The 22835-nt window shown below is 45.7% G+C and overlaps 1 protein-coding gene across 1 annotated transcript in view; it reads right to left on the bottom strand.

Annotated features, from left to right (window-relative positions):
* Positions 1-22835, bottom strand: part of AUH (AU RNA binding methylglutaconyl-CoA hydratase) — a 711935-nt gene that overhangs the window by 493173 nt on the left and 195927 nt on the right. The window contains exon 4 of the mRNA XM_069227411.1: positions 19952-20038. Within this exon, the coding sequence (XP_069083512.1) occupies positions 19952-20038 (87 nt within the window). The remainder of the gene's footprint in view (positions 1-19951; positions 20039-22835) is intronic.

Genomic DNA, 22835 nt, shown 5'->3' with positions numbered 1-22835 from the left:
CAGGCCCCGACGGGGGATCGAAAAAACCCCGAAGGGCCACCGGAGCTCTTCAAAAGTCGGTGTCGATCTGTTATAACTAACCCGATACCGAACGCAAACAATACAGACGATTTTTCCGAGATTCTAACTAACTTTCCGAACCGAAACCCGGAACGAAAAGGAACACGACCGAACCCGATGGGGGAAAAAAACCAATCTAAGATGGAGTCGACGCCCATGCGCAATGGAGCCGAAATGGGAGGAGTCCCTCGATCTTGTGACTCGAAAAGACTTCTTCGAAGAAAAACAACTTGTAACACTCCGAGCCCAACACCAGATGGCGGGATGTGCACAGCATGTGTATCTGCAGCTACACATGCCATCGAACATATAAATATACTGTGAAATTGATCCAAAAGATTAACAGCATTTTGTTCCCTTGTAAAGTTGATCCAAATATCCAAGTCAAGTGCAAAGAAAGAAATATGTGCTTCTAGTAAAGACAATTATCTGCTGTATGATTATAAAACTGGCCCTATTTTCATGCCCTTAACATTAATGCAAAACACAATGATCGCTTTACGAACAATGAATGTCAAAAATGTTAAGGCAATAATTTATGTCAGTGATTTAGTACCTCTCTTATTTCACATGTTTTACGTAATCATGCATTCTCAAGAGTGCTAGCAATTTTATCATGTTATGTTTCTGGATTTTATTTTCTGTGCATTTTATTACTCTTGCATAGCGCATACTTAGAGTCATGGCAGGTTTTTTTAGGGGCTTTGACTGAGAGCTCTGACGCTGAGGCTGAAGCCAAAGCAAAGTGCTTGTCAGTGGGTTGGCCTCTGCACAGCATACAGAACTATCATCATGTATTCCAGTTGCAATTGAAATTCTGTGGAAATGTGTGTGAAGGGGGTACTCAGACTTCAATATATTTACAAGGCAAAAGCAAAAGGAAACAAAGTGCCTAAATGTGAGTGAGTGCAGTGTATGTCTGTACGTGATGAAGTGAAAGAAATGTGAAGAAGTGCAATCGAGAAAGAATGAAAAGAGGGTGCAAGGGAAGAAAAAGAGGGAGTTGAAGATATGCAGAGAAGAATGGCGTACATTTCTAACATAAAGCGCACATGCTGAAGGCCAAAACACCTTCCACAGGCGTCAATATTATTTCATTTACAGACTCACAATTTCAGAATTGAAACATTTCCAGTGTTATTTATTTATAACAAATCATTGTTGTTACTCATTTGTCTTAAATAGCTAACAACCATTGACAAAGCCAATCGTACTGACTGGTTTTAGGTGTAGGTCAGTTGTGTTTTATATCTGGATTCAATTTCATCTCAGAGAGAGAGACCGAAATACCAGTGGGGTGGCACACAATGAGAATCACTGAAATTTATTTTACATGTTCTCTTTCAGACAGCCCCCACATTTTTCATCCTACTTAAAAAAAGTTTCCATATAACTGATTGCAGCCAGCAGCTGTGGTTGCTTCCTGAAGCTTGGTAAGAGTATTTTCTTCCAAAGTCAATGTCACATGCAGTGCAAGACACTAAGCAAGCACACACTTTAAAAGGCTGAAGTTGTTGTGCTGTACAATTTGCACATTGCAGTAACTGTTGAACATATTAATGCAGTAGGATATGTGGCAGTTTTTAATGTGTTTAATATTTCAAGACTATATATTCCCACTGCTTTATAGACCCTGCTTTTTCACTAACCATTTGCCAATCTTTAAAAAAAAAAAATTCTCGTGAGGAGGACCTAACCTGTACCCCAGGTTTGTCTCTTAAACCTTCCCACATATCTCGCTACATAAACGTTATACTCATTTGAGATTCACTGAAGTGCCCAAAGTGGTTCATGTAAGGTCAGATACATCTGGGTAAAAATTGGTAAAGCTTAATCTTTCCAACAAAAAATGACTGAGGGAAGGAACAGAAGTGTGTAGGCTCACAATGAGCAGAAGTTGCAAAAGCTTGTTGTCTGGCTCTGCAGAGGGACTTTGCTCCTAAAAACAGAAGAGATACTTTTTTATTTCCTTGTTTGATTGTTGCGTTTCAAGCATGTGAGGGGCTGGCCACCAAAGACATTTAATTTTTCTAAATGTTTATGCTGTTAGGTACTAGGTCATTAAAATTATTTATTTTTATGTGTGAGCACTGGTGCCGGAAAAACAGTGCGAACGGCCAGCATTGAGCTGTTCTAATGGAACAACAGTAGAGAATGGTTCAAGTCTTGAATAAGATGTATTGTTGGACCTCCATGTTGGTCCCAATGTTAGACTACCAGGGGTTGCCACAGGTTAGTAGAGGGGCTTTGTCTGTGGTGCCCTGTTATTCTGCACATCCGTGGAATGCTGCAGTTCATCTACATAGTGCCTTGTTGGAGCTGGGTTCGGAGACTAATTATTGGAACGGCAGTGCACCTCAAGTCAGGAACAAAGTGTATTGGCAACGGCATACGTGGAACCGAGCACTGGAGAAGGAGAGATGCTGCTGGTCACTGCTTTAGCCACCTGAGTAACAGATCTCTCTATCGGCTCTTACTATTGAAAAACATTGTGGCCCTCATTCTGACCTTGGCGGGCGGCGGAGGCCGACCGCCAAAGTCCCGCCGTCAGGTTACCGTTCCGCGGTCGAAAGACCGCGGCGGTAATTCTGACTTTCCCGCTGGGCTGGCGGGCGGTCGCCTTCAGACCGCCAGCCAGCCCAGCGGGAAAGAGGCTTCCACGATGAAGCCGGCTCGGAATCGAGCCGGCGGAGTGGAAGCTGTGCGACGGGTGCAGTTGCACCCGTCGCGTATTTCACTGTCTGCGCAGCAGACAGTGAAATACATTTAGGGGCCCTCTTACGGGGGCCCCTGCAGTGCCCATGCCAGTGGCATGGGCACTGCAGGGGCCCCCAGGGGCCCCGCGACCCCCCCTACCGCCATCCGGATCTCGGCGGTCCGACCGCCGGGATCTGGATGGCGGTAGGGGGGGTCGGAATCCCCGCGGCGGTGCAGCAAGCTGCGCCGCCGCGGAGGATTCAATGGGGCCGCGGTACACTGGCGGGACCCCGCCAGTGGTGCCGGTCCGACCGCGGCTTTACCGCCGCGGTCGGAATCCCCATTGGAGCACCGCCGGCCTGTCAGCGGTGCTCCCGCGGTCCTCCGCCCTGGCGGTCAAAGACCGCCAGGGTCAGAATGACCACCACAGTGTTTACAACACATTTCTTGTTTGGACTGAGGTTCTTTGGCAAAGTTATCTTTTGAAAACTAACACTGTAACCACGTGAAGCACTGCAGGTCATGAATGAGGTTCATGAAAGCAGTTCGGAGTACCAATCCTGAAATATCACGGGCTCATATGGTTAGAACTTAGGTGTGTAATGCAGCAGAGCCTGTTCAAATAAATAATACTTCTGGGCACGGAGGCAGACTCTGATGTACTCAACTATTCCCATTCAGAAATGTCTTTAAAGACACAGAAATGTTCAGCCACACTGTAGGAGGGTGGCTCTCTATATAGTGAACTTAAATGACCTGCACTGTGCAGAAAGTCCAGGCAACCCCATCTTGGTACCCAGAGGCAAAAAAAGACGACCCAATGCTCTATTTTCGAGGTAGTGTGGGCGAGCAGTTAGGCTTACCTAGAGTCGGGCTAAGCATTTGTTGTACTTACAGTATCAATAAATGAAGACACATTCAAAATAATAACTCGTCCAATTTACAAAAATAACATGGATCTTTCTATAATTTTTAAGACCAAGAACTTTGTTACAAGGTAAGCAGTTTTTAAATTAAAAATACTTTTCAGTTTCAAAAATTGACAGAGCAGTTTACAGAATCTTCAATGTTATCCTACGGGAGGAAAAGAAGAATGCAGTTTTGCAGGTAAGTAAACGACTTACAAATCCATTCTTTGGGTTTTGAGGTCAACACCTGGCAAGGTTCAAATCAGCACCAAGAGTGCACCCACAGTGGCACAGAGGAGGCTGGGTGCAGAGGTTGAATTTGGGTGCCCAATGTTAACCAATGGAGACTGGGGGTGCATGAAGATGAACTGCTTACAGGTGACTACAAGCGGCATCAGAGGTTGGTCTCTGGGGGTCGAGGTAAGCAGCCAGGGGGCCACAAGGCAGCACCAAATTTACTCTTCAGCATGGGGTGGAGAGATGGAGAGGGCCAATACAGCATTGGGCACCAAATGTTAACCAAAGGAGATGGGGGTAACCGAAGATGAGCTGCTCCCAGGTGAGTAGAGCGGGGTCAGAGATCGAGCTCCAGGAGTTGAGATAAGTACAAGGGGGGCCCACAAGACAGCACCCCGTCAGCGGCACAGGGGAGGCTGGGTGCAGAGTGCCAACACAGCATCAGGCGCCCAATGTTAACCAACGGAGGAGATGGGTTTCAGAAAACAAGCTGCATGCTCTAATCAGGAGGCTGGGTGAAGACAACCCACAGCTGCCCAGTTAAGTAGAGATGCCAGGGGTCATAGGGACACTGACAGTTCAGCTCCCTAAGGCCCAGGGGCTCTGAGTGCAGGGGTGTCTTTTGGCATCAGCGCAGGTTACCCGGCATGTTGCGATCAGGGGTAGGCTTCGGATTGAGGCTGCAGACATTGTTGTGGAGTGCAGCAGGGGTCAGCTCATGGAGGACTCTTGCTCAGAAGCGCTGAGGAACCTTCACAGGACTGGTGGGCTACTTGGACTCGGGCTGTGGGCGTCAGGTGCAGAGGTGGATCCAGGGGCGGTTTTGCAGTTCCTCAGGCAGACAACTTCTTCTTTAAAGTTGATTTATTTTGGGCAGGTCCACTGTCCATAGAAGATTTTAGTCTTTATCGATGACAGGCAGTCCTCTCAGGGCTTTAGAGTTTGCTGGGCTGCAGGACAAGTTGTCTTTTGGTGAAAGTTCTTTGAGAGCTGCAGACAGGCCAGAAGCGCTGGGACCAAGTCAGTTTGTGTCTCCAGTCTTCTCTGCTGGTGCAACTTCTGTGGTGTCTGGCACTTCTAAGGTCATCAGGAATCTAAAGTTCTGGTCAGGGGATGCCACGTAAATACTGGATTTAGGGGGTGTTAGGAGAGTACCTGGTAATGGAATATCTACCTTAGGATGGCTACACCCACTATGTGACCACCTCCTTTAGGAGAGGGACACACCCCTGACCCTAATTGGCTATTTTTCCTTCCATGGAAGATGGAGGAAACTAAAATGGAGGGGTCATCTCGCCGGCTACACTTGAGGGGTGGTGCTGGTTGAGGGTGGCCATTCTTCCTTTTCTATCTAGTTTTACTGCTGGTTTTCCCACCTAAGGTTGTGGCAGAACCAGGGGGTTGTCTTCTGCTGCTGGCAGCAGAAGCTGGGGTCACATTTCAAAGGCGGTATAGCCTTTGAAGCTTCCCACCGGAGGTGTGTCATCTCCGCCCATGAAAGCCTTTGTCTTCCGGCCGCCGAGAGGACAGGCTCTCAACTCAGAGGTCCAGAATCATGTCTGGTGGTGGCAAGCTGGCTAAGACCAGTCAGCAGCCATGCCAGGGCTGTTAGGTTTTCAGGTAACACTTAACAAATCCAACACTGGCACCAGTGAGGATTTATTATGCTGAGTTGTTTGATACTAAACAACCCAGAGTTAAGAGAGGCCATCATGTAGCTGGGGAACTCGTAGTGACAAGTGTCCAGCACATGCATTTAAAATAGTTTTCCTGTACACTTTCTATGTCTAAGAATCGACAAAGACAAAGCAGGGGCATATCTGCTCATGAATAATGCCTTAGAGCTGTAAGGCCTTCTAGAGGGGTGACTTACATATATTGCATGCAATGTTAGGGGACATGTCACACAGGCTGTGTGCCATGCCGTTTCTAATTTTGGAGACACCTTGTCATGCAGCCTGCAAGGGCAGTCTGCGTAAGGCTGGAGTGGGGCCTCTAACAGTAGTACATGATGCTGCAACTTTAGGGAGTCCTTTTGAGTACCCATGCTCAAGGTACCAGGGGAACCATTTACTAGGAGCTTGCAAGGGTGGCTGAAGTTGCCAATAACAGTACGGTTTTGGGGGAGAGATCTGGCTCTGGGAACCTGTTTAGCAGGGGCCCACGACACTTACAGTTAGAAATCACATGATGTTCCAGGCAGAAAGTGGGAGGCTAACCATGTCAAAAAGAGGCACTTTCTCACACCCACATAAAAATTATTTTTGTTGGTGAATAAGTACCTACACACTTCCCTAAATCATTTGTAAAGAGTATTTTTAGCAGACTCAATGTAGTATTTCTGCCTCAAATGCAAATGGAATCACCTGTTGGTGGTCCTAGTTTTGAAACACTGAGGAACCAAGAACTCAGAAGATGCATTAACTTGCTAGGATCTCACAGTACAAGAAGGGCCAGAATTGTATGTCCAGTTCTTAAGGACTACTTAAAGACTAAGGGCCAGATGTAGCAAAGGTTTTTACCCATTCTGTGTCTATGGGGAAAAGGTGTTGGTACATATGGCCCTAAGTCATTTCTCATTTCAAGTGGTCCATGTTTCTTAAGCAGTGGTATGAGTGGTAGGTAACTGGATATACTTTACTTCTGGAACTTGAGTAGCATGTAAAGGGCACTGCATACATGAATAAGGAAGGCTCTTGCTCTTATTTAGAGTTTGCTGGTTGTCCACTAGACTTTGCACAATGAGAGTATGTGAGATTTGGTTACGTAGATAGCAAAAAGCCAAGTTTTCATATGTTTTTTAAGCAAATATCGGTGCATGTGGTATGCAGACTTTGTGCTGTGTTCATTCTTGCAGATGGTCATTTTGATGCTAGCCCAATTAAAGAGCATGGCAGTTGTAGGTGGCAAACTGTTGTGGTCAAGGAGGGAAGTGGAGCAGGGTACGTGGTGTGAGGACCCCTTTCAGAAAGCAGTGGTTACTGGGCCCAATTATGGGTGTTCAACCTGATCTACTATGGATTCTGGTCTGAACAATCAAAGGTTCCCTCAGGGGGAGGGAAGGGGTTCTGGATACAGAGTAGTGAACAAGGTTTCACAACTCAAAAATGTGAGCAGTAGCAGCAATAAATAATTGTCCAGCTAAATACCCACTTTTAAGAAAAAAAATAAGCATTTTATTTCTATTGCTACCAACACAAAGGAAAAATATGGCATTCACAAAAAACTATTGTAGGAAAATACTCCTTATTGCCCTGGTCAACCCCAAATGTTTTGGACAGGTACTGGTGGTTACTGACTCCTGGCTGTGCCCTGGGTACTGCTTACCAGTCCGAGGGCCAGTGCTCTGTGTAAAGTGGATATGTAAATTAGGCTAATTATAATTGGCAAAATTAACCTATCTGTTAGTCCCTAGTAAATGGTAGGGCATGGAGGTTTAGGGACCCCAGCATAGGTAGTGCCCCCATAGATGCACTGCTGAGGTGCCCAGTGTCATTTTAAAGGCAGGCCTCCCTTGCTGGCTGCTTTTGAATTAATGTTACATGCAAATTCGACTTTGGAATTAAAAGTAGTTTTTATAAATAACTACCTTATTTGTACATATAAGTCACCCCTAAGGTGTGCCCCTAGGGCTGGGTGCCATGTAACTATAAGCAGGGACCTTATAAAAATAGTTTTTTAAGCCCTGGTGAGGTAAGACAGCCAAATTCGCTTTTCGCTCATTGTAGTAAATTGGCCTCCATAGGCTAGAATGGGAAGACTTTATTTTAATTTTTAAAAGCCCCTTAAGTTACAGATACCACATGTTTGGTATCAAATACTTGTTATAATAAATCCCACAACTTCCAGTTGTTGGACTTAATATAACTTGTTCAGTTAAAGAGTTTTAAACTTTACCTGAAAAGTTGCCAACTTCAGCCCTGCAAGTGTGTTTGCTGCTTTGCTCTGACTGGCCAGCCTTTGGCAGCCTTGCAGGCTGCCTTGATGAGGTGTGAAGTGGCCTGGCTCAATACAAAGAAATGTTCCTGGGGGAGGGCTGCCAAATTGGTCGTCAAAGGCAGGGAAGGACATTTGGAGCAACCCAGCAACACCCTCACATCCTGCAAACCTAATTAGGTGCCCCCTTGATTAGATTAGGAGAGGGCAGGAGAGGGGTGTGTTTAGGATTTTTAGCCACACCAGTGGGTGAGCTCAGCCAGATGTAACCTCCAAAAATCACTTTCTGCCATGATGGATTTTTGAGGAATGTTGCTCCCTGGGATTGATTTTTGCCACACTTCCCAGGAAGTGGTCATCTCAGGGGGAGGACCCTGCCCCTGATTGGAGAACCAGGAACCCGCTGTTTTTCACCCAAGAGCAAGGATAAAACTGGCAGACCTGCACCCACACCTCAGATCCCTATCAGATTCCAACAAGGAAGAACTACAGAAGAATAAGGGCAGCCTTACAGGACCCCTGGCCTGCACCTGGACACTGCACTCTGGAGGACTGCACCAGCTGCACACTTGGACTTCACCACAAGAAGGACTTTGCCTAGCTTCAACTGGTTCAAGGAGAGACTCCCTGTTTGCTACAGGTGACAACTTGCTAACCAGAGTCCCCTGCACCAACTCCTGAAGAAACCAACCAGCTGACCACTGTCCAGTGTCCAAAAAGGAGTCTGCGCCTGATGCATTATGGGAGTTGGAGTCCGCACCCTCAAGGAGCATCTCAGAGCTTCTGGAACCTTGGGGTGAACTGTGGACCTCAAAAGAACCTTAAAAGAACATCTGGAAGAAGATCCAGAAGTTTAGAGAAGTTTGGACAACTTTTGGAAAAAAGCTCCATAGAGGGACCAACCCGCTGCAGCAACTCTAGCCGGCTTGCCTCAACCGCGACCTGGCCTGACTTGCAGGTTCATCCCGGTGAAGAAAATCCCCCAAAAAGTGACTAAGTCCGAAATTAGGAAGTTCACCAGGACCTCCCAAGCAGTGCATCCGAAGAGGGCTCCAAGAACGTCGGATCAAGTTTCAGGTTTGCCCCGGTCAAAGGATTTTCATCTCGAAAAAAGGACTAAGTCTGAAGGTAAAAATCTCCACCGAGGGTTCTCCATGAGACAGTGTCATGGTGCACATGCATGATCTGTCTTTTCCCTATGACAGCAAAAAATCAGCTTTGGGGATCCAGACATAAGTGTAGTTGGGCACTCAGGGCAGGGGTGCATGTCCATTACAATGCAGAGGACTTTTCAATCCCAACAGAAAGGCACCAGCTGTAACAATAAATAAATAAATTTAAAAAAAAATAGAAAACTGCAATCAACTTGGGTCAAACACTGTTGTCAAGAGTGAGTTTGTCTGCCCAGCAGTGAAATGTCTGCAAAACATACCATGTAATCTGAATGGACATAGATATTGTTAACAGTCGTGATTTTGACAATCTCAAATCCCTAATGGGAAGATAATGTTTTACATGTTCAATCTGATTACTGGGACCCATACCATGAAAAGCCAAGTATAAATGGACTGCTCACTGAGAGCCAGAGTAGAGATTTGAGATGAGGTTTTATACGCTGGTGAAGTCATTTCTTCAAAAACAAGCTGTCCACTGCATTTCACCAGTTGAAGATAACCAAAAACTGAAGAATACCTAGTTAAAGTGATGACGTTTTACTCTTCACTTCTTCATCATTGCATCAAATTTGCATCTGCACATGCTTTATAAAGTGAATGCCCTAAAGATATTTTTTATTTACATTTCTGTGAAGTGAAGGACACAGACAGTGGGACTCTAAACCACAATTTTTCAAAAATCAGTAGCACAAAACTGACTTTCAGCATGTCATAATATCACTCTGACCGCAAAACATATTGATTTCAAATAATCATCTTTTTGTCTTTGATTGTAAACAAACTTCTGAAACTCCTGTCAATAACATGGATTATGGTGGGGTACAATTGGCAGAGTAAGCACGTTGGTGTGAGGGGGAAGAGAGGCTCTGGGTACCTTACAGCCCCCCCCCCCGCCTCAGGATTAAGAACAGGACAGAAACGAGTCATACTCACATTTTTAGACACTTGATACTTTAACTAAATATATCGCCCTTTGTAGGCTAGCACAACTGAGGCAGTGAAGAGGAACTAAGGATGCCTCGTGTCCAAATACAAACTACACTAAACATTGCCATGCATTGATAGGGGAGCCTTGAACTAAAAGTAAGCCTAGGGAGGGGATATACTGCTCTGTGTTTTGTGACAGTAAAGAGAGGGCTCAAAACTAAAGGTGATACCAGAGAGAAACACGCAGCTCCAAGGTTTGAGGTAATCTTAAAGTGGCATACACCATCTGTGGGATTAAGAAGTAGCATGAGCAAGTTTGGGGACTACAGGTACCAAGTCAAGCCAAGGATCCACAATGCAGTTGATAAAAAGCCTGTAAACCTCCACGACAGAAAACTCTTAATTGGTACTAGACTTACTGGAAATGTTTTTGGCAATAGTTTCCTCAACTTTACAGAGGAATTTGACCAGCCTCATAGAACACTGCAAGCATCCTATTGTTGGAAGGAATAGCACCTCTGTCCAGCAGACTAGACTTGAGAAAAATGTTTTGCCAAGGACAGGCCATCTAACAAAACGAGGAGAGCAGCGGGACCCCATTTGTTGAGGAAGTGCCACGGAACATGGAGAATCTCCAAAAAGTAGCTGCTTCTCCTTCCTTATCAGTATAACTACCCACTGCTGATTGTATAAGCACACCTTATATTAGTCTCTCTTACAAAAGGTAAATTTTGTTTTTACCATTTGCAGTATGCAAGAGCCATTCAAGTGTGAGTCTGCCTTTCTCAGGAGATATGCTTTTGTGCACCACATATTGAAAAAAAATAGTTAACAGCACACTGTATCATGCAGCAGTTCAAGAACAACTGTCAGAAGCCCAGCACACAATAAATGTGTAGAGACTTCGGCAAAGGGCTACTCTGATTAAGTACAATCAACTAATCAAAATCTGCCTAAAATATGACCCTAGCCATATTTTATGACATGGAGGCCCATCACGTTGGTGAAACAAAAGCAATCTCATTAGACCCGCTTTCAACCAATCAGGGCAGCCTCCTATGTTTGGAGCAATCAACCAATCAGAATTGGCATGGATAGCCTACACCTCTCTGGACCAATGTGTGTGGCAAAACAGGACAACGTTAGCCTAAATGTAGTTGGTTTTCACTTTTTTAAAGCAAATCCTGTCCCCAAGTGGACAAAAACAGGCAGATGACGGAAGTTAGTGTGCCTTTTACAAGGTGAGATTCTTCTGTTGACATATGCTGGCGCAAATATGCTGATTAGAAATTATTAATCAATAATTATGAGTTTGATTAAAGAAAGTTCATAGAGAAATTAGTTGTTGAGAAAATAAAGTGCATGTTTGAAATTGTCACCATGGGGATTGTCAGCCATTTATGCAAAGTCATGCTAAAACAACTAAGAGATGTGTGAAGTAATGAAAATGTGAAAGAATAATGTAGTAATATGTCACATTAAAATGTATAACCTATGTTTGTATTAATTTATAGAAGTTAACTTAGCTGAGGTTAAGGCACAGCTTTTCCAGGAGGGGCTGAATTACTAACACGCTGCGGAAGAAGCAGATGCATAATCTGACCCTGAACGACCCGATGTTAAAGTTGCTTAGCTAGAATTTTCTGCAGTGTACCAATGGATAGGAGATGATGAAGACAATTTGATACAATTATGTGTAGAGTGGGCTAAATGTACTTTCCCAGGACTTGAACAATGGAAGCACTGACTGAAGAGGAACATGCAACATTTTTGATACCTGAAGAGCCGGATGATGAGGACATCGTATAGTTAACCAATCCGCGTGCTGTGAAAGGATTGATATTAAAATGTAGAGATTTGGTAAATTAATGTTATAGGTTAAAGTCATATCTGCTGACTGACTGACCAATTGGGAATTAGGTGGGATGGACTGGGAGGCCCTAATAAAAAGTCATGAGAAGGGGCTAAGATTTCAGATGCGGGAGAATAGGAGTGAGACCTTTATGACATCCGGAGACGCGGTTTGAGATTCTGTCATTGGGCTCATACTCTGAGAGTCTGATGCGTTGCCGATCTATTGATGACCTGAAGACGAAGACTAACTCTTGCTGATCCATTCCGTGGATAGGTAGCTATGATAATGTGACTGACTAACTTGTGCCTTTCCTTCTAGGTACCAACTGCGCTGTTTTATAGTTTTCCTTGTAGCAAGATGTTTCCAAATTCATGATTCCTAAAATATTTTGTATGAAGTCCAACATACTGATACTAATCTGGGTTAGGTAGACAGTGACAAATGACTGACGAACTGCTTGCTGAACTCTGCTATTAATGCCATCATATTCATTTTTATTGGCTTATGTTGAAGTATTCTAGCATGTGTTTTCTCAGTTCCAATTAGTTTTATGGTATCAATGGCGATTAATGAACTAATTCTTTGTGGAGTAAATAAAGTTCAAGCTCAACTTGATGACTTAGTATTGTAACTAATAGGGAAATAAAAATTGTTAAAATGCTTTATGGAGTTGTGGTTATTCATGAATTGATGGTTATAACTGTTTTGCTTTTAACATTAGAAATTGGTTGCGCTGCAACCATTGATACCATTGGTCACTACATGTCTAGGATTTTCCATGCGATCCAAAAGGTTCATCGGCCTATACGCGTCCCCTTGTAAGTTTACTTACTAAGGACCAGGCGTGCTAGCACATGTTACAATACCAGTAAAAAACCAGCAAGCTATGGCCTATTATATTTCCCTAACAAATAATGCAAGCCATATATTGATCAGTTACAGAGGCATGTATGGAGCAGAACAGATACTATTTAGCATATGGTTGCAGTAATATAAGCAATGCACAAGTTTCTAAGTAAAGAAGCATTATTCCAAGAGCCTTATTAACAGGAAAGATTTGAGATATGAAGAAGATGATGGTTGCATGTACAACTGTTGAGTATTTTTACCTTTCTGCTGATTATGACAGGAATACATTTCAAAGTATTTAGGTAAAAAGCCAGGAAGGAAGTATGACATGTACTGACGGATTCAGAGCTCCCTTGTGGGGTTCCGCAGGGATCCTCCCTTAGCCTCACCCTATTCAATCTGTATGTCTCCTATGAGGATGACACTAAAATTATTGTCTCGATATCAGAGAATATGCCACGGTAGTAGACAAGTTCAAACAATGCATGGATGGTATTAGTACCTGCAAAAAGGACAAGTGCTTAAAACTGAATGCTAAAAAGACAGAGATCTTGGTTTTTGGGGAACAGCATTTGGTGTGGTCTGAACTTTGGAGGCCAGAGACTTGTGGTCCATCGTCGGCTGAAGCTGCTAAAAACGTGGGGGTTATTTTTTATAATACCCAGGTCAGCATTATCGAAATCCAGTGACGACCAGCGACAAATGAAACTGGTGGGCTGACTGACAGGCACTGAAGAAAAAAAAAGCAGTGCCCTTAGGCTCAATGCCAACGCCCTCAATCATGGTCCATTTCAAACAGTGTTTATAACGGGTCACGAGTGAGAGCTCTAGAGTTGAGGGTGAAGGCGCTGCCAGTTTCTCACAGTCTATCAGTGAGTTAAATTAACTCAACAAAAAAGATTCACCTTCCTACTGCCTCATTTGGGGTGCTCCTCTTCTTTCTCTCTGCAGTTGGTGACTCAAGCACAGGCTCCCAGAGTCTCATCCAACTCCCCTCTACCAATCAGGGTGCTGCTGTCCTGCTGCACAGGCTAAATGAAGGAAGCACCAGGATTGGCTGGAGTGTGCTGGTTCGACCCTCCTTTAGGCCTTGGAGGCCTGTGCTTGCATTCCATCCAGCAGTCTAAAACAGCCTGGGTTGAAGTGTTCAAAGTGCACATGTCAGGCTGGTAATCGCAGGACAGTCAGCCAAAGTGACATGCACACGTTAAACTAAAGTGCACACTGTTCCTCCCTGCTGCTCGACCCAACACCAGACTCCGCTGCTGCCAACATGAAAAATAAAATAATAACAAATTTGGTTTATTACCATTTTAAATTTCATGTTTCCTGCACTGACAGCAGAGGGGTGATACTCCTCTGGCCACAAGAAGGGAGTTGAAAGAAATCTGTAATGCTTTATACTTGAACATCAACAAGTCCTCGCTTAAAACACTGCAGGTCATTCAAAATGTGTCTGCCTGATTGGTCCTGAATGTGCCTGAACATCTTTTGTTGAGGGAAGGCATTCACTCTCTTCACTGGCTTGCCAGTCAGAAAGCGGGTGAAATATAAAGATCTCTGAATGGTCTATTTGGGCGTTCACCACCAGGAAACTGGACCTTTCAGAACATTATTCCAACTCTCAGGAAGGTGACTATCCCCAAATTCCACAAAGTCAGGTGGGGTGGCCACTCCTTTTCGGTAGTGGCAGCAATGGAACCCTGTACACATTGTAAGTCTCGACTTCTTAATATTCTATAAGCAACTCAAAACCTAGCTTTTTCCGTTCCTTGACTACAACTCCTTGGTATCTGCAGATGTTTTCCTTACAACCTCTAGCAATTTGACACCCTGGAGTTTAGTGAGCTTTACAAATACTGTTCCATTCCATTTCATTCCACAGCATACTACTAAAAACGAAAAATGCTTTGCACAATTACACAGGTGTACAGTGAACTGTGTTGAAGAACTCTTGAAAGCCAGTAAACATACTACAAAGTCATTAGGAAACAATACTTCTACCCTTTGCTGCGAAAGAACAAGCTGCTTACCTTCGGTAACAAATTATCTGGTAGAGACATATTCTAGTTGCAGATTTGTTACCTTAGAATTTCCCCCAGGCGTCAGTCTGGACTGGGAGATTTTTCACGAGCAGTACCCCTGCGTGGCGTCAAGTGGCATCAGTCGACTCCACGTCTGTTGTTTGCGCCGGCTCGCGGGTCGTATTTAAGTGCCACCCCTGCGCACGGACGTCAGTTTGTTGTCACGAATTTCTACGCCAGAGTGGAGCCATGAAGAACACTGACCCTTCTGTGTCAGAACAATGGCCCTAAAGGGAAGTCCCTGTCCCTACAAAATCAGTTCACAGAGCAGGGAGGATGGGTGGGCTTGTAAGGAATCTGCAACTAGTCTAGGCCTCTACAACATAATTTGTTCCCAAAGATGTAACTTGTTCATCTGATAGAGACTTCTTGTTGCAGATTCCTTACCTTAGAATAGACACCCAAGCAATACCATCCCCGGAGGAGGGTCTGCGAACCAAGATCATACTAGAAAGTCCTGCAGGATCGAATGGGCAAAGCACCTGTCCCTTCGGACCCGAGTGTCCAGGCACTAGTTTTAAGGGAACGTTTGCAAGGTCGCCCACATTGCTGCCTGGCAGATATCCAGGATGTCCAGAACTGGTACTCCGGATGCTAACGCAGTCGTTACAGCTGTTACTCTAGTGGCATGAGCAAGCAAGCCCTCTGGGGGTTGCCTCTTAGCTAATGCATAGCACACTTTAATACAGAGAATGACCCATCTAGAGACAGTTCTCTTCTGAATTGCCCAACCTTTCTTCACACCCACATAACCCACATAGAGTTGATCATTCACCTGGAACTCTTTGGTTCGATCAAGATAGAATGGCAACACTATTTTTGGGTCCAGGAGGTGAAGTATCTCCTCTTTCTTAGAAAGATGTGGGAGCGCGTGAAAAATAGGCACGGTGAGGGATTGATCTACGTGAAAGGTTGTGACCTCTTTAGGTAGGAAGCAAGCCCTGGTACGAAGCACCAACTTGTCAGAATGGATGGAAGTGAAAGGTGGCTTTGAGTAAAGAGCCTGCAGCTGACTCACTCTGCGGGCAGAAGTGATGAATACAAGAAAGGCTGTCTTCAGAGTAAGAAAACAAAGTGGACAGTTGTGAGGTGGCACACATCAGGAAGGTAAGAACCAAGTTCAAATCCCATTGGGGCATTCTCAACGGAGAAGGAAGAAGCATGTGGGTAAGACCTTTCAGGAATCAACCAACAATAGGAGATTTAAACAAAGAGGGTTGATCAGACAATCTGAGGAAAGACAAAATGTCTTATGAGTAACCCTTGAGGTGCCCAAAGCAGAGCTCTGCAGGCTAAAGAAAGAACAAGCAGAAGGACCTCAGATAGAGGAGCAGAGAGGGGGTCAACTGAATTGTCTGTGCACCATGCCACATATTTGTACCATCGACAGGCATGTACCATTTTGGTTAAGGGACACCTGGCTGCCAAGATAACATTGCAGACTTCGGGCGGAAGGTCAAAAGCCGTCAACTATCATGGCTCAATGTCCACACAAAAAGGCAGATACTGGACAGGTTTGGGTGGAGGTCCGTCCCCAGCTGCTGCGACAGAAAATCCTCCCAAAGAGGCAGTCTGAGTGGAGGATCGATGGCCATACTCAAAAGCTCAGGATACCAAACACTTCGTGCCCAGTCCAGATGACTTGGGCCCTGTCATTCTTGATCTTCTTGAGAGCTGTGAAGAAGTGGTATTAGCAGAAAGGGGTATAGGAGGCCTGAGCTCTACTCAAGACAAAAGGCGTTGTTGAGCGAGTGCCACCTTGGAAACTCCAACGCTCAAAACAGCTGACATTGTGTGTTCTCTGCGGGGAGGCAAACAGACCCAACTAAGCCTCATCCCACTGCTGTAGGAGACCTTGTGCAACATTAGGATGGAGACGCCATTTATTATCGACTTATCATTGATGGCTGAGTTTGTCTGCTCTGGTGTTCAAAGAGCCCTTCAGATGTTGAACCACCAGGGATAAGCCCTGATGTTGCAGCCAAGTCCAGAGGAGTAGAGCCTCCTGATGAGGGATCCACAACCCTACCCCACCCTGCTTGTGGCATTACCGCATGGCTGTGGATTTGTCTGTGGACACCTGCACCACTTTCCCTTTTAGAGAGGGAAGGAATGCTTTCAATGCTAGTCTGATCACCCCGAGCTCCAGGAGATTAATATGGAGCCCGGACCCATAACCTGCGCAGATAAGCTGCAGCCACTGCCATCACCTTAGTGAACACCTGAGGGGCGCTGGCAAGGCCAAAGGGGAGCACAGTATATTGAAAATGCTTGTGACTTACCATGAACTGCAAGTAACGTATGTGGGTTGGTAGGACGGGAATATGGAAACATGCATCCTGCAAGTCCAACACTACCATCCAGTCTACTGGGTCCAGGCCAGATAAGATCTAAACCAGAGTGAGCATTTTAAACCTCTCCTTCTTGAGGAAGATATTTAGGGACCGGATGTCTAGGATAGTGCAGAGACCATTGTCCTTTTTGGACACCAGAAAGTAGTGGGAATAACAACCACAACCTATTTCTGGCAAAGGGATCCTCTCTATGGTTCCCTTGCCAAGAGAGCTTTAACTTCCTTGCAGAGAAGTGCCAGGTGATCCTCGTCATCTGTTCGTAGGAAGGTGGCATAGATTGAGGGACAGTCTCGAAGGGGAGGGAGTAGCCCCTTCAGACTATTTGCAAAACCCACCTGTCTGACATGAAGCATTTCCAGTGGGGCAGGTGATGGCGACTCCTGTCTCTGACTAGTCCCTGATGGGAAAGCATCAAGCTAGGAAGGTTTGGCAGCTGCCATGGGAGGGGTGGTGAGCGCTGGGTCCCTGATCTACACGGATGATGGATCTGACCTCCATGGCCACTGAGAAGCTGGGCAGCATGCACACCACGGTGTCCGGGAAAGGGACATGGTTGGGCACCTCTTCCATAGCCATGGAAGGGGCAAAAAGCAGTGTGAGGGTGGCAACGGGCAGCTGCGAGACCTAAGGATCGAGACGTAGCCCGGGACTCCTTGAAACCCTTGAGCGTTGAGTCTGCTTTGTCTCCGAAGAGATGGTTGCCATCGAAGGGCATGCACATAAGCGTTGCTTAGAGATCCCCCGAAAAGCCAGATATCCTCAACCAAGCGTGGAGTCTCAAGGCCACCATCAATGCAACACATCTGCCCAGTGAGTCGTCGTATTCAGCCCACATCTGATTGTGAACGTAGCTGCTTCTCTCCCATCGCAACAGCATGGGAGAGAATGGCCCGAGCCTCCTCCGCACAACTGTGTCCCATAAAGTATGGGAGTAACAGTCCAAAAGGCATGTGGTGTACATAGACTCCAGTGCCAGACTGGTGAAAGAAATCATTTTCTACTAAGCTGATCCAGTCTTTTGGATTTCCTATCTGGTTGTGTGGAAGGGAATGCGCCTGAGGATGAAGAGGTCTGGATGACCAAGCTCTTAGGGGTGGGGTGTTGGGTCAGGAATTTTGGGTCAGTAGGTGCAGGCCTATGGTGGCAGGCAATTGTCCAGTTTACAGGAGACTCTGTGCTGGAGTTGGACCAAGTCCCCCGCAGGACATCAGTGAGGGCCTCATTGAAGGGCAAAAGGGGTTCTGATAAATAGGCCCCAGGCTAAAGCATCTCAGGCAGAAGGTTAGTCCTGACAGCCACAGAAGGCAGGACCTCTGCCGCTCTCCTCACCACCACTGAGTAGGACGCCCCCTCCTCCATAGCCATGGTAGCAGGGGGAAAGCATGCCAGCATTAGGGGAGGTATCAAGACCACTGGCTTCACCCAACTCCTGAGCCCTGTCCATGGGGTCTCCAAGCTGGGATTCTAAAGGGTCCAGCAACCCCTCCATACTCTTACCGTATCCGTACCCATAAGAATAACGGTCAGGATCTAACCTGGGGAGCAAGGTCCCCGTCGAAATCGGAACTGACGACGAGTGACACCGGTCTGACTCCATGTCGGAGTCATCAATAAGTATGGGATCGATGCTGACTCTGGGCCCAGGTGGCGTCAGGAGCATCATCGCCTGCACTATTGTTGGGGAAGGTCGCAGTGGCATGAGCGATGCCAGTGGGGATCTGCAAATGTATCCCTGGATTTCCTCTGGAACGGAGGCCGAAGCCGCTGGTGTGGAAATCGAGAAGGCCCCTACTTAACCCACGGAACTCCTAAGGCGCTCCACTACGGTTGGCCTGCCCAAATATGAGTTGCATGGCTGAATAGAACTTGCAGAGTTGGGCAGGGGTGGCTCCGGCTCCTGGAAACTCCGGGAGGCGCGTAACCAACCCAGAAGTAGGCTCTGAGGACAGAGGCCTAGAGCGACGATGCTTCTTGTCCCATGGTGCGTCAACTGACCGACAGAGTGAAGTTAAAGAATGTTTGGAATTCTTTGACTTCTTCCTATGCTTACTTGAGCATCCCAAAGATTTTGAATGGGACGACAAAAAGTGTGGGCTCCGCGATCGGTCCCACATCAACCTTCCTCTCGACCGAGATCAGGAGCGACACAGAGCCGAGTGCCAGGCCGCCATGAGCTTTAGGGACCTAACACTCAAAGCCTTTGGGTTTATGGCCTGGCACTCGGAGCACGACATTAGGTCATGATCGTGCTCCAGGCACCAAAGACACATGATGTGCCAATCCGTCACAGACATCATCCGATGACAAGAGTCGCAGGGTTGAAGCCGGTCTACCAGGATGAAATACTTGACACAACAGGAAGCAAAAAAAAGCTTAGACAAAAGTTGAAAAAGCCAGTCAAAAAGTGACTCTTGGGTAGCTCTTCTTCGGATCTGCGCATAGGCTGGTGCGGAAAGAAAAGAACTGATATAAGTGCGCTGGGGTGGCACCTATGTATGAACCGTGACATCATATCTGGTGAACAAGACGCCAACGACGGACGCAGAGTCGACCGACGCCACCTCACTGTGTGCAGGTTTACTGCTCGAGAAAAATCTCCTGATCCAGACTGACGCCTGGGCGAAATTCAAAGATACGAAATCTGCAGCTAGAAGTCTCTATCAGATATTTTGTGCAATGGAATAAACATACTGTGAAATAAAGATGATGTTACCTGATGTTTTAAAATTATGCTACATGATAAAATAGTATTCATGAAATGTGTTTTGAAAGTATCTTACTTTTCTGATAGTAAACATTTATTTGACTGGATCACAGGTGTCTGCTTGCTGAGAAGGAGCTTGGCAATAGGTTTAATATATTTACTCACCAACGTCATTCATTAGAGCTCTTGCTTTAGCAACAAATGGACCAACGTCACTGGGATGCATTTTTGCTCTTTCTTTGAGGTCTGCACCTACAAAATGAGACATTGAAGCATTAGTCATGTTTATTTAAAAACAATTTCAGCAATAGTTTTTATGCCTGTGCACTAGTGTGTTCTCTTTTGACTGCGCTCCTCTCTGCTAAAGCTGTCAAGCAACTGGTGATTAGTGAGGTCGGAGTGTTTGTACAGTAGCACACTAACTGGCAGTAATGCATTTTAAGATGGAAAGCGACTTGCAAACTGCTACTTCGTACATTCATTAGGTCAGAGAGCTGACAAATAAGCAGCTGCTTGTATAGCAATATTATTAGCAACAACAATTTTAAATGAGCTTGTTTAGCTGTGACTCAGGATGTGCTTTGCAATAGAAATGCCACTGTACAAGATAAAGGACTCCTGAAAAAAATCCTCAACATACTTTCATTTTAATCAGAAAGCTTTATAAGTCTGCAAAAATTAATTTGACTGTTTCTCGCAAATCTATTACTGAATACTGACTACCACTACTCACTTTGCTGACAATTAAAGGCACATACAAGGGGCGGGCTGTCTTTCCTGGACTCATTCCAGCTCGGTTCTGCTCTCTCTCTCTTTCTTCGAGAGCAAGACTGCTGCTCGGCCCCATCAAAGATGAGAGGGTTGGGGCTAGCTGCGCAGTAACAGTCGTGCCCCCCTCAGCCCCTCTGACAAGTATGAAGTAGGAGAGGGAGCGTGACCTGCAATAACACTGCAGCACCGTGTGATGCAAAGTTGTCAGCGGGAAGAGGGAGCTGTGAGTGGCAAAAGGTGATGGGTGAGAGGTAGTAAGACTGCGGCACAACATGTTTCGTGGAAGCAGCCGGCATTAGTTTAGCGCAATTTATGCTTGTTGCGGTGATAACGCACCTCGCCGCAACTTTCCCTGCACTCTCTGCTTTCATTACCCTCCCTGCTGCCTCATCCTCCTCTTGTCTGCCCGTCTAGCCACTTGGCTCAGCCTACTTCAGTCTACATCAGCATCAGCCTAGCCGAGCATTTATTAGCAGGCAGCCATTTATGTTATCTGCAGTGTTTAGTGGCTAAATGGAACCCGTCATTACTCGGGGTGGCCTTGAAGTATTTCTATCTGCTGCCATCTACCTTCCCCCCCAGGCCCTATCTGCACCGAAGGCAAGAGACCCTTAGGGCTGGCATGGTGGCCTTCAACAGTGTAAAGTTCTACGCCTTTAAGAGCTCAAGGAGCACATCATCATCAAACCCTGTCAAAATGACAGCCCACATGACAACTTGGGGTTTTACAAGGACAAGGACAGGATATTCCAAAAGGAAATGGCCAGCAGTTTCAAGATGGCTAGCTACATTTTCAAGGTACTACCATAGGAGACTTGATATCAGATGCGGAAATTGGCAAAGATATCAAAAAGGGTAGTGTATAGAACACCTGGAGCCCATGTTATTGAAAATATAGAAAGAGAGGGCCCATTTTTGCTAAAGCAAGAGTTGGGAGGAAAATGTGCAGAATCATATGTGCTCAGAGAGAAATACAGGCCCGAGTGTTCATGGCATCCAAGTAAAAGGCCAGTGCAGGAGACAGAGAAGAGAGACAAAGGCATATTTATCCACAAAGCAGCTACACGTAGAAAGGCCTAGAAGCTTGCAAATGATATAGTTACAGGAAAGGCACGCATTTCAAATCCACGTTAATGAGGAAAGGGAGTTACTGGATAGGAATGTAAGAGCTTTGATGGTAGAAGGTCAGCAGCTGTGTGGAGGAGGTCAGACAGTCGGGGAGAGCTCCAAGCCTGGAGTTAGGAAAGGAGGAGCTACAGACAGCCTTTAGAACGTGAGATAAAGGTATTGCTGTTTTTCACTAAATGTGCACATGATAGATATGTAACCTTCGCTTTTCTGCAAATGTGTAATTAGACGCTTTCTCATGAGAAATGCGGCTTCATGCTGACGAAAGCAGTGACACAATGTACCACGTGAGCGCTTAGATCAAAATGCATGACAAGTGATAAGATGTATACAAGGTAGCAAAAGTATATAAAAAGGGCTGCTTGAGTTGATGATTTTGAGGGCAGTTTCAGACTTAGAGCTGTGCTGTCCTCCCGGCCGTTATTCATAAATGCTCATATTACTTGCCAAACTGAATCCTGTCTTTCTTTATTCGTGACCTGCCAACAACATTTGGCGAGCCAGCCAGGAGCCCTCCTTCTCTTCTCCGCACGCAGCTGAAGGAAAATCTGTCTGTACTGCTTGAATAGAACACTGCGCGCAACATAAACAGGTGAGATTACACCTGCCTATTCAACCAGGCAGTCGGGGATTCCAGATGTTGCAGTCCTAAAGGGGTAAAGAGAGGTCGGGCTTGTACCTTATTATTTTTAATTGCATGATTCTTTTTGGCAACTATAATATGACAAAATGCATGCATGATTTATGTGGGGTTTAAATGTTTTAATGCAATATTATGCTGTGTGCTAAAAAATAAATTGTGATTTCCCGGTTAGACCGGAAGACTAGCTAGGGTGTTAAAGCAATGTTTTGATGGTATGTTATTACTACACTGTGATTCCCTGGTCAGACCAGAAGACTAGCTGGTGTAATAGATAGTACTGCATTACCCAGGGGGGTAGCCCCTGGAAGACTTAGAGTATTACCCAGGGGGGTAGCCCCTGGAAGATTTAGAGTATTACCCGGGGGGTAGCCCCTGGAAGACTTTTAGAGTATTACCCAGGGGGGTAGCCCCTGGAAGACTTTTAGAGTATTTTAGAGTATTACCCAGGGGGGTAGCCCCTGGAAGACTCTTAGAGTATTTAGAGTATTACCCAGGGGGGTAGCCCCT

The sequence above is a fragment of the Pleurodeles waltl genome, chromosome 1_1 (genome assembly GCF_031143425.1).
Source record: "Pleurodeles waltl isolate 20211129_DDA chromosome 1_1, aPleWal1.hap1.20221129, whole genome shotgun sequence".
In the NCBI taxonomy this organism is placed as follows: Eukaryota; Metazoa; Chordata; class Amphibia; order Caudata; family Salamandridae; genus Pleurodeles; species Pleurodeles waltl.
This window is presented reverse-complemented; position numbering and strand designations above follow the sequence as displayed.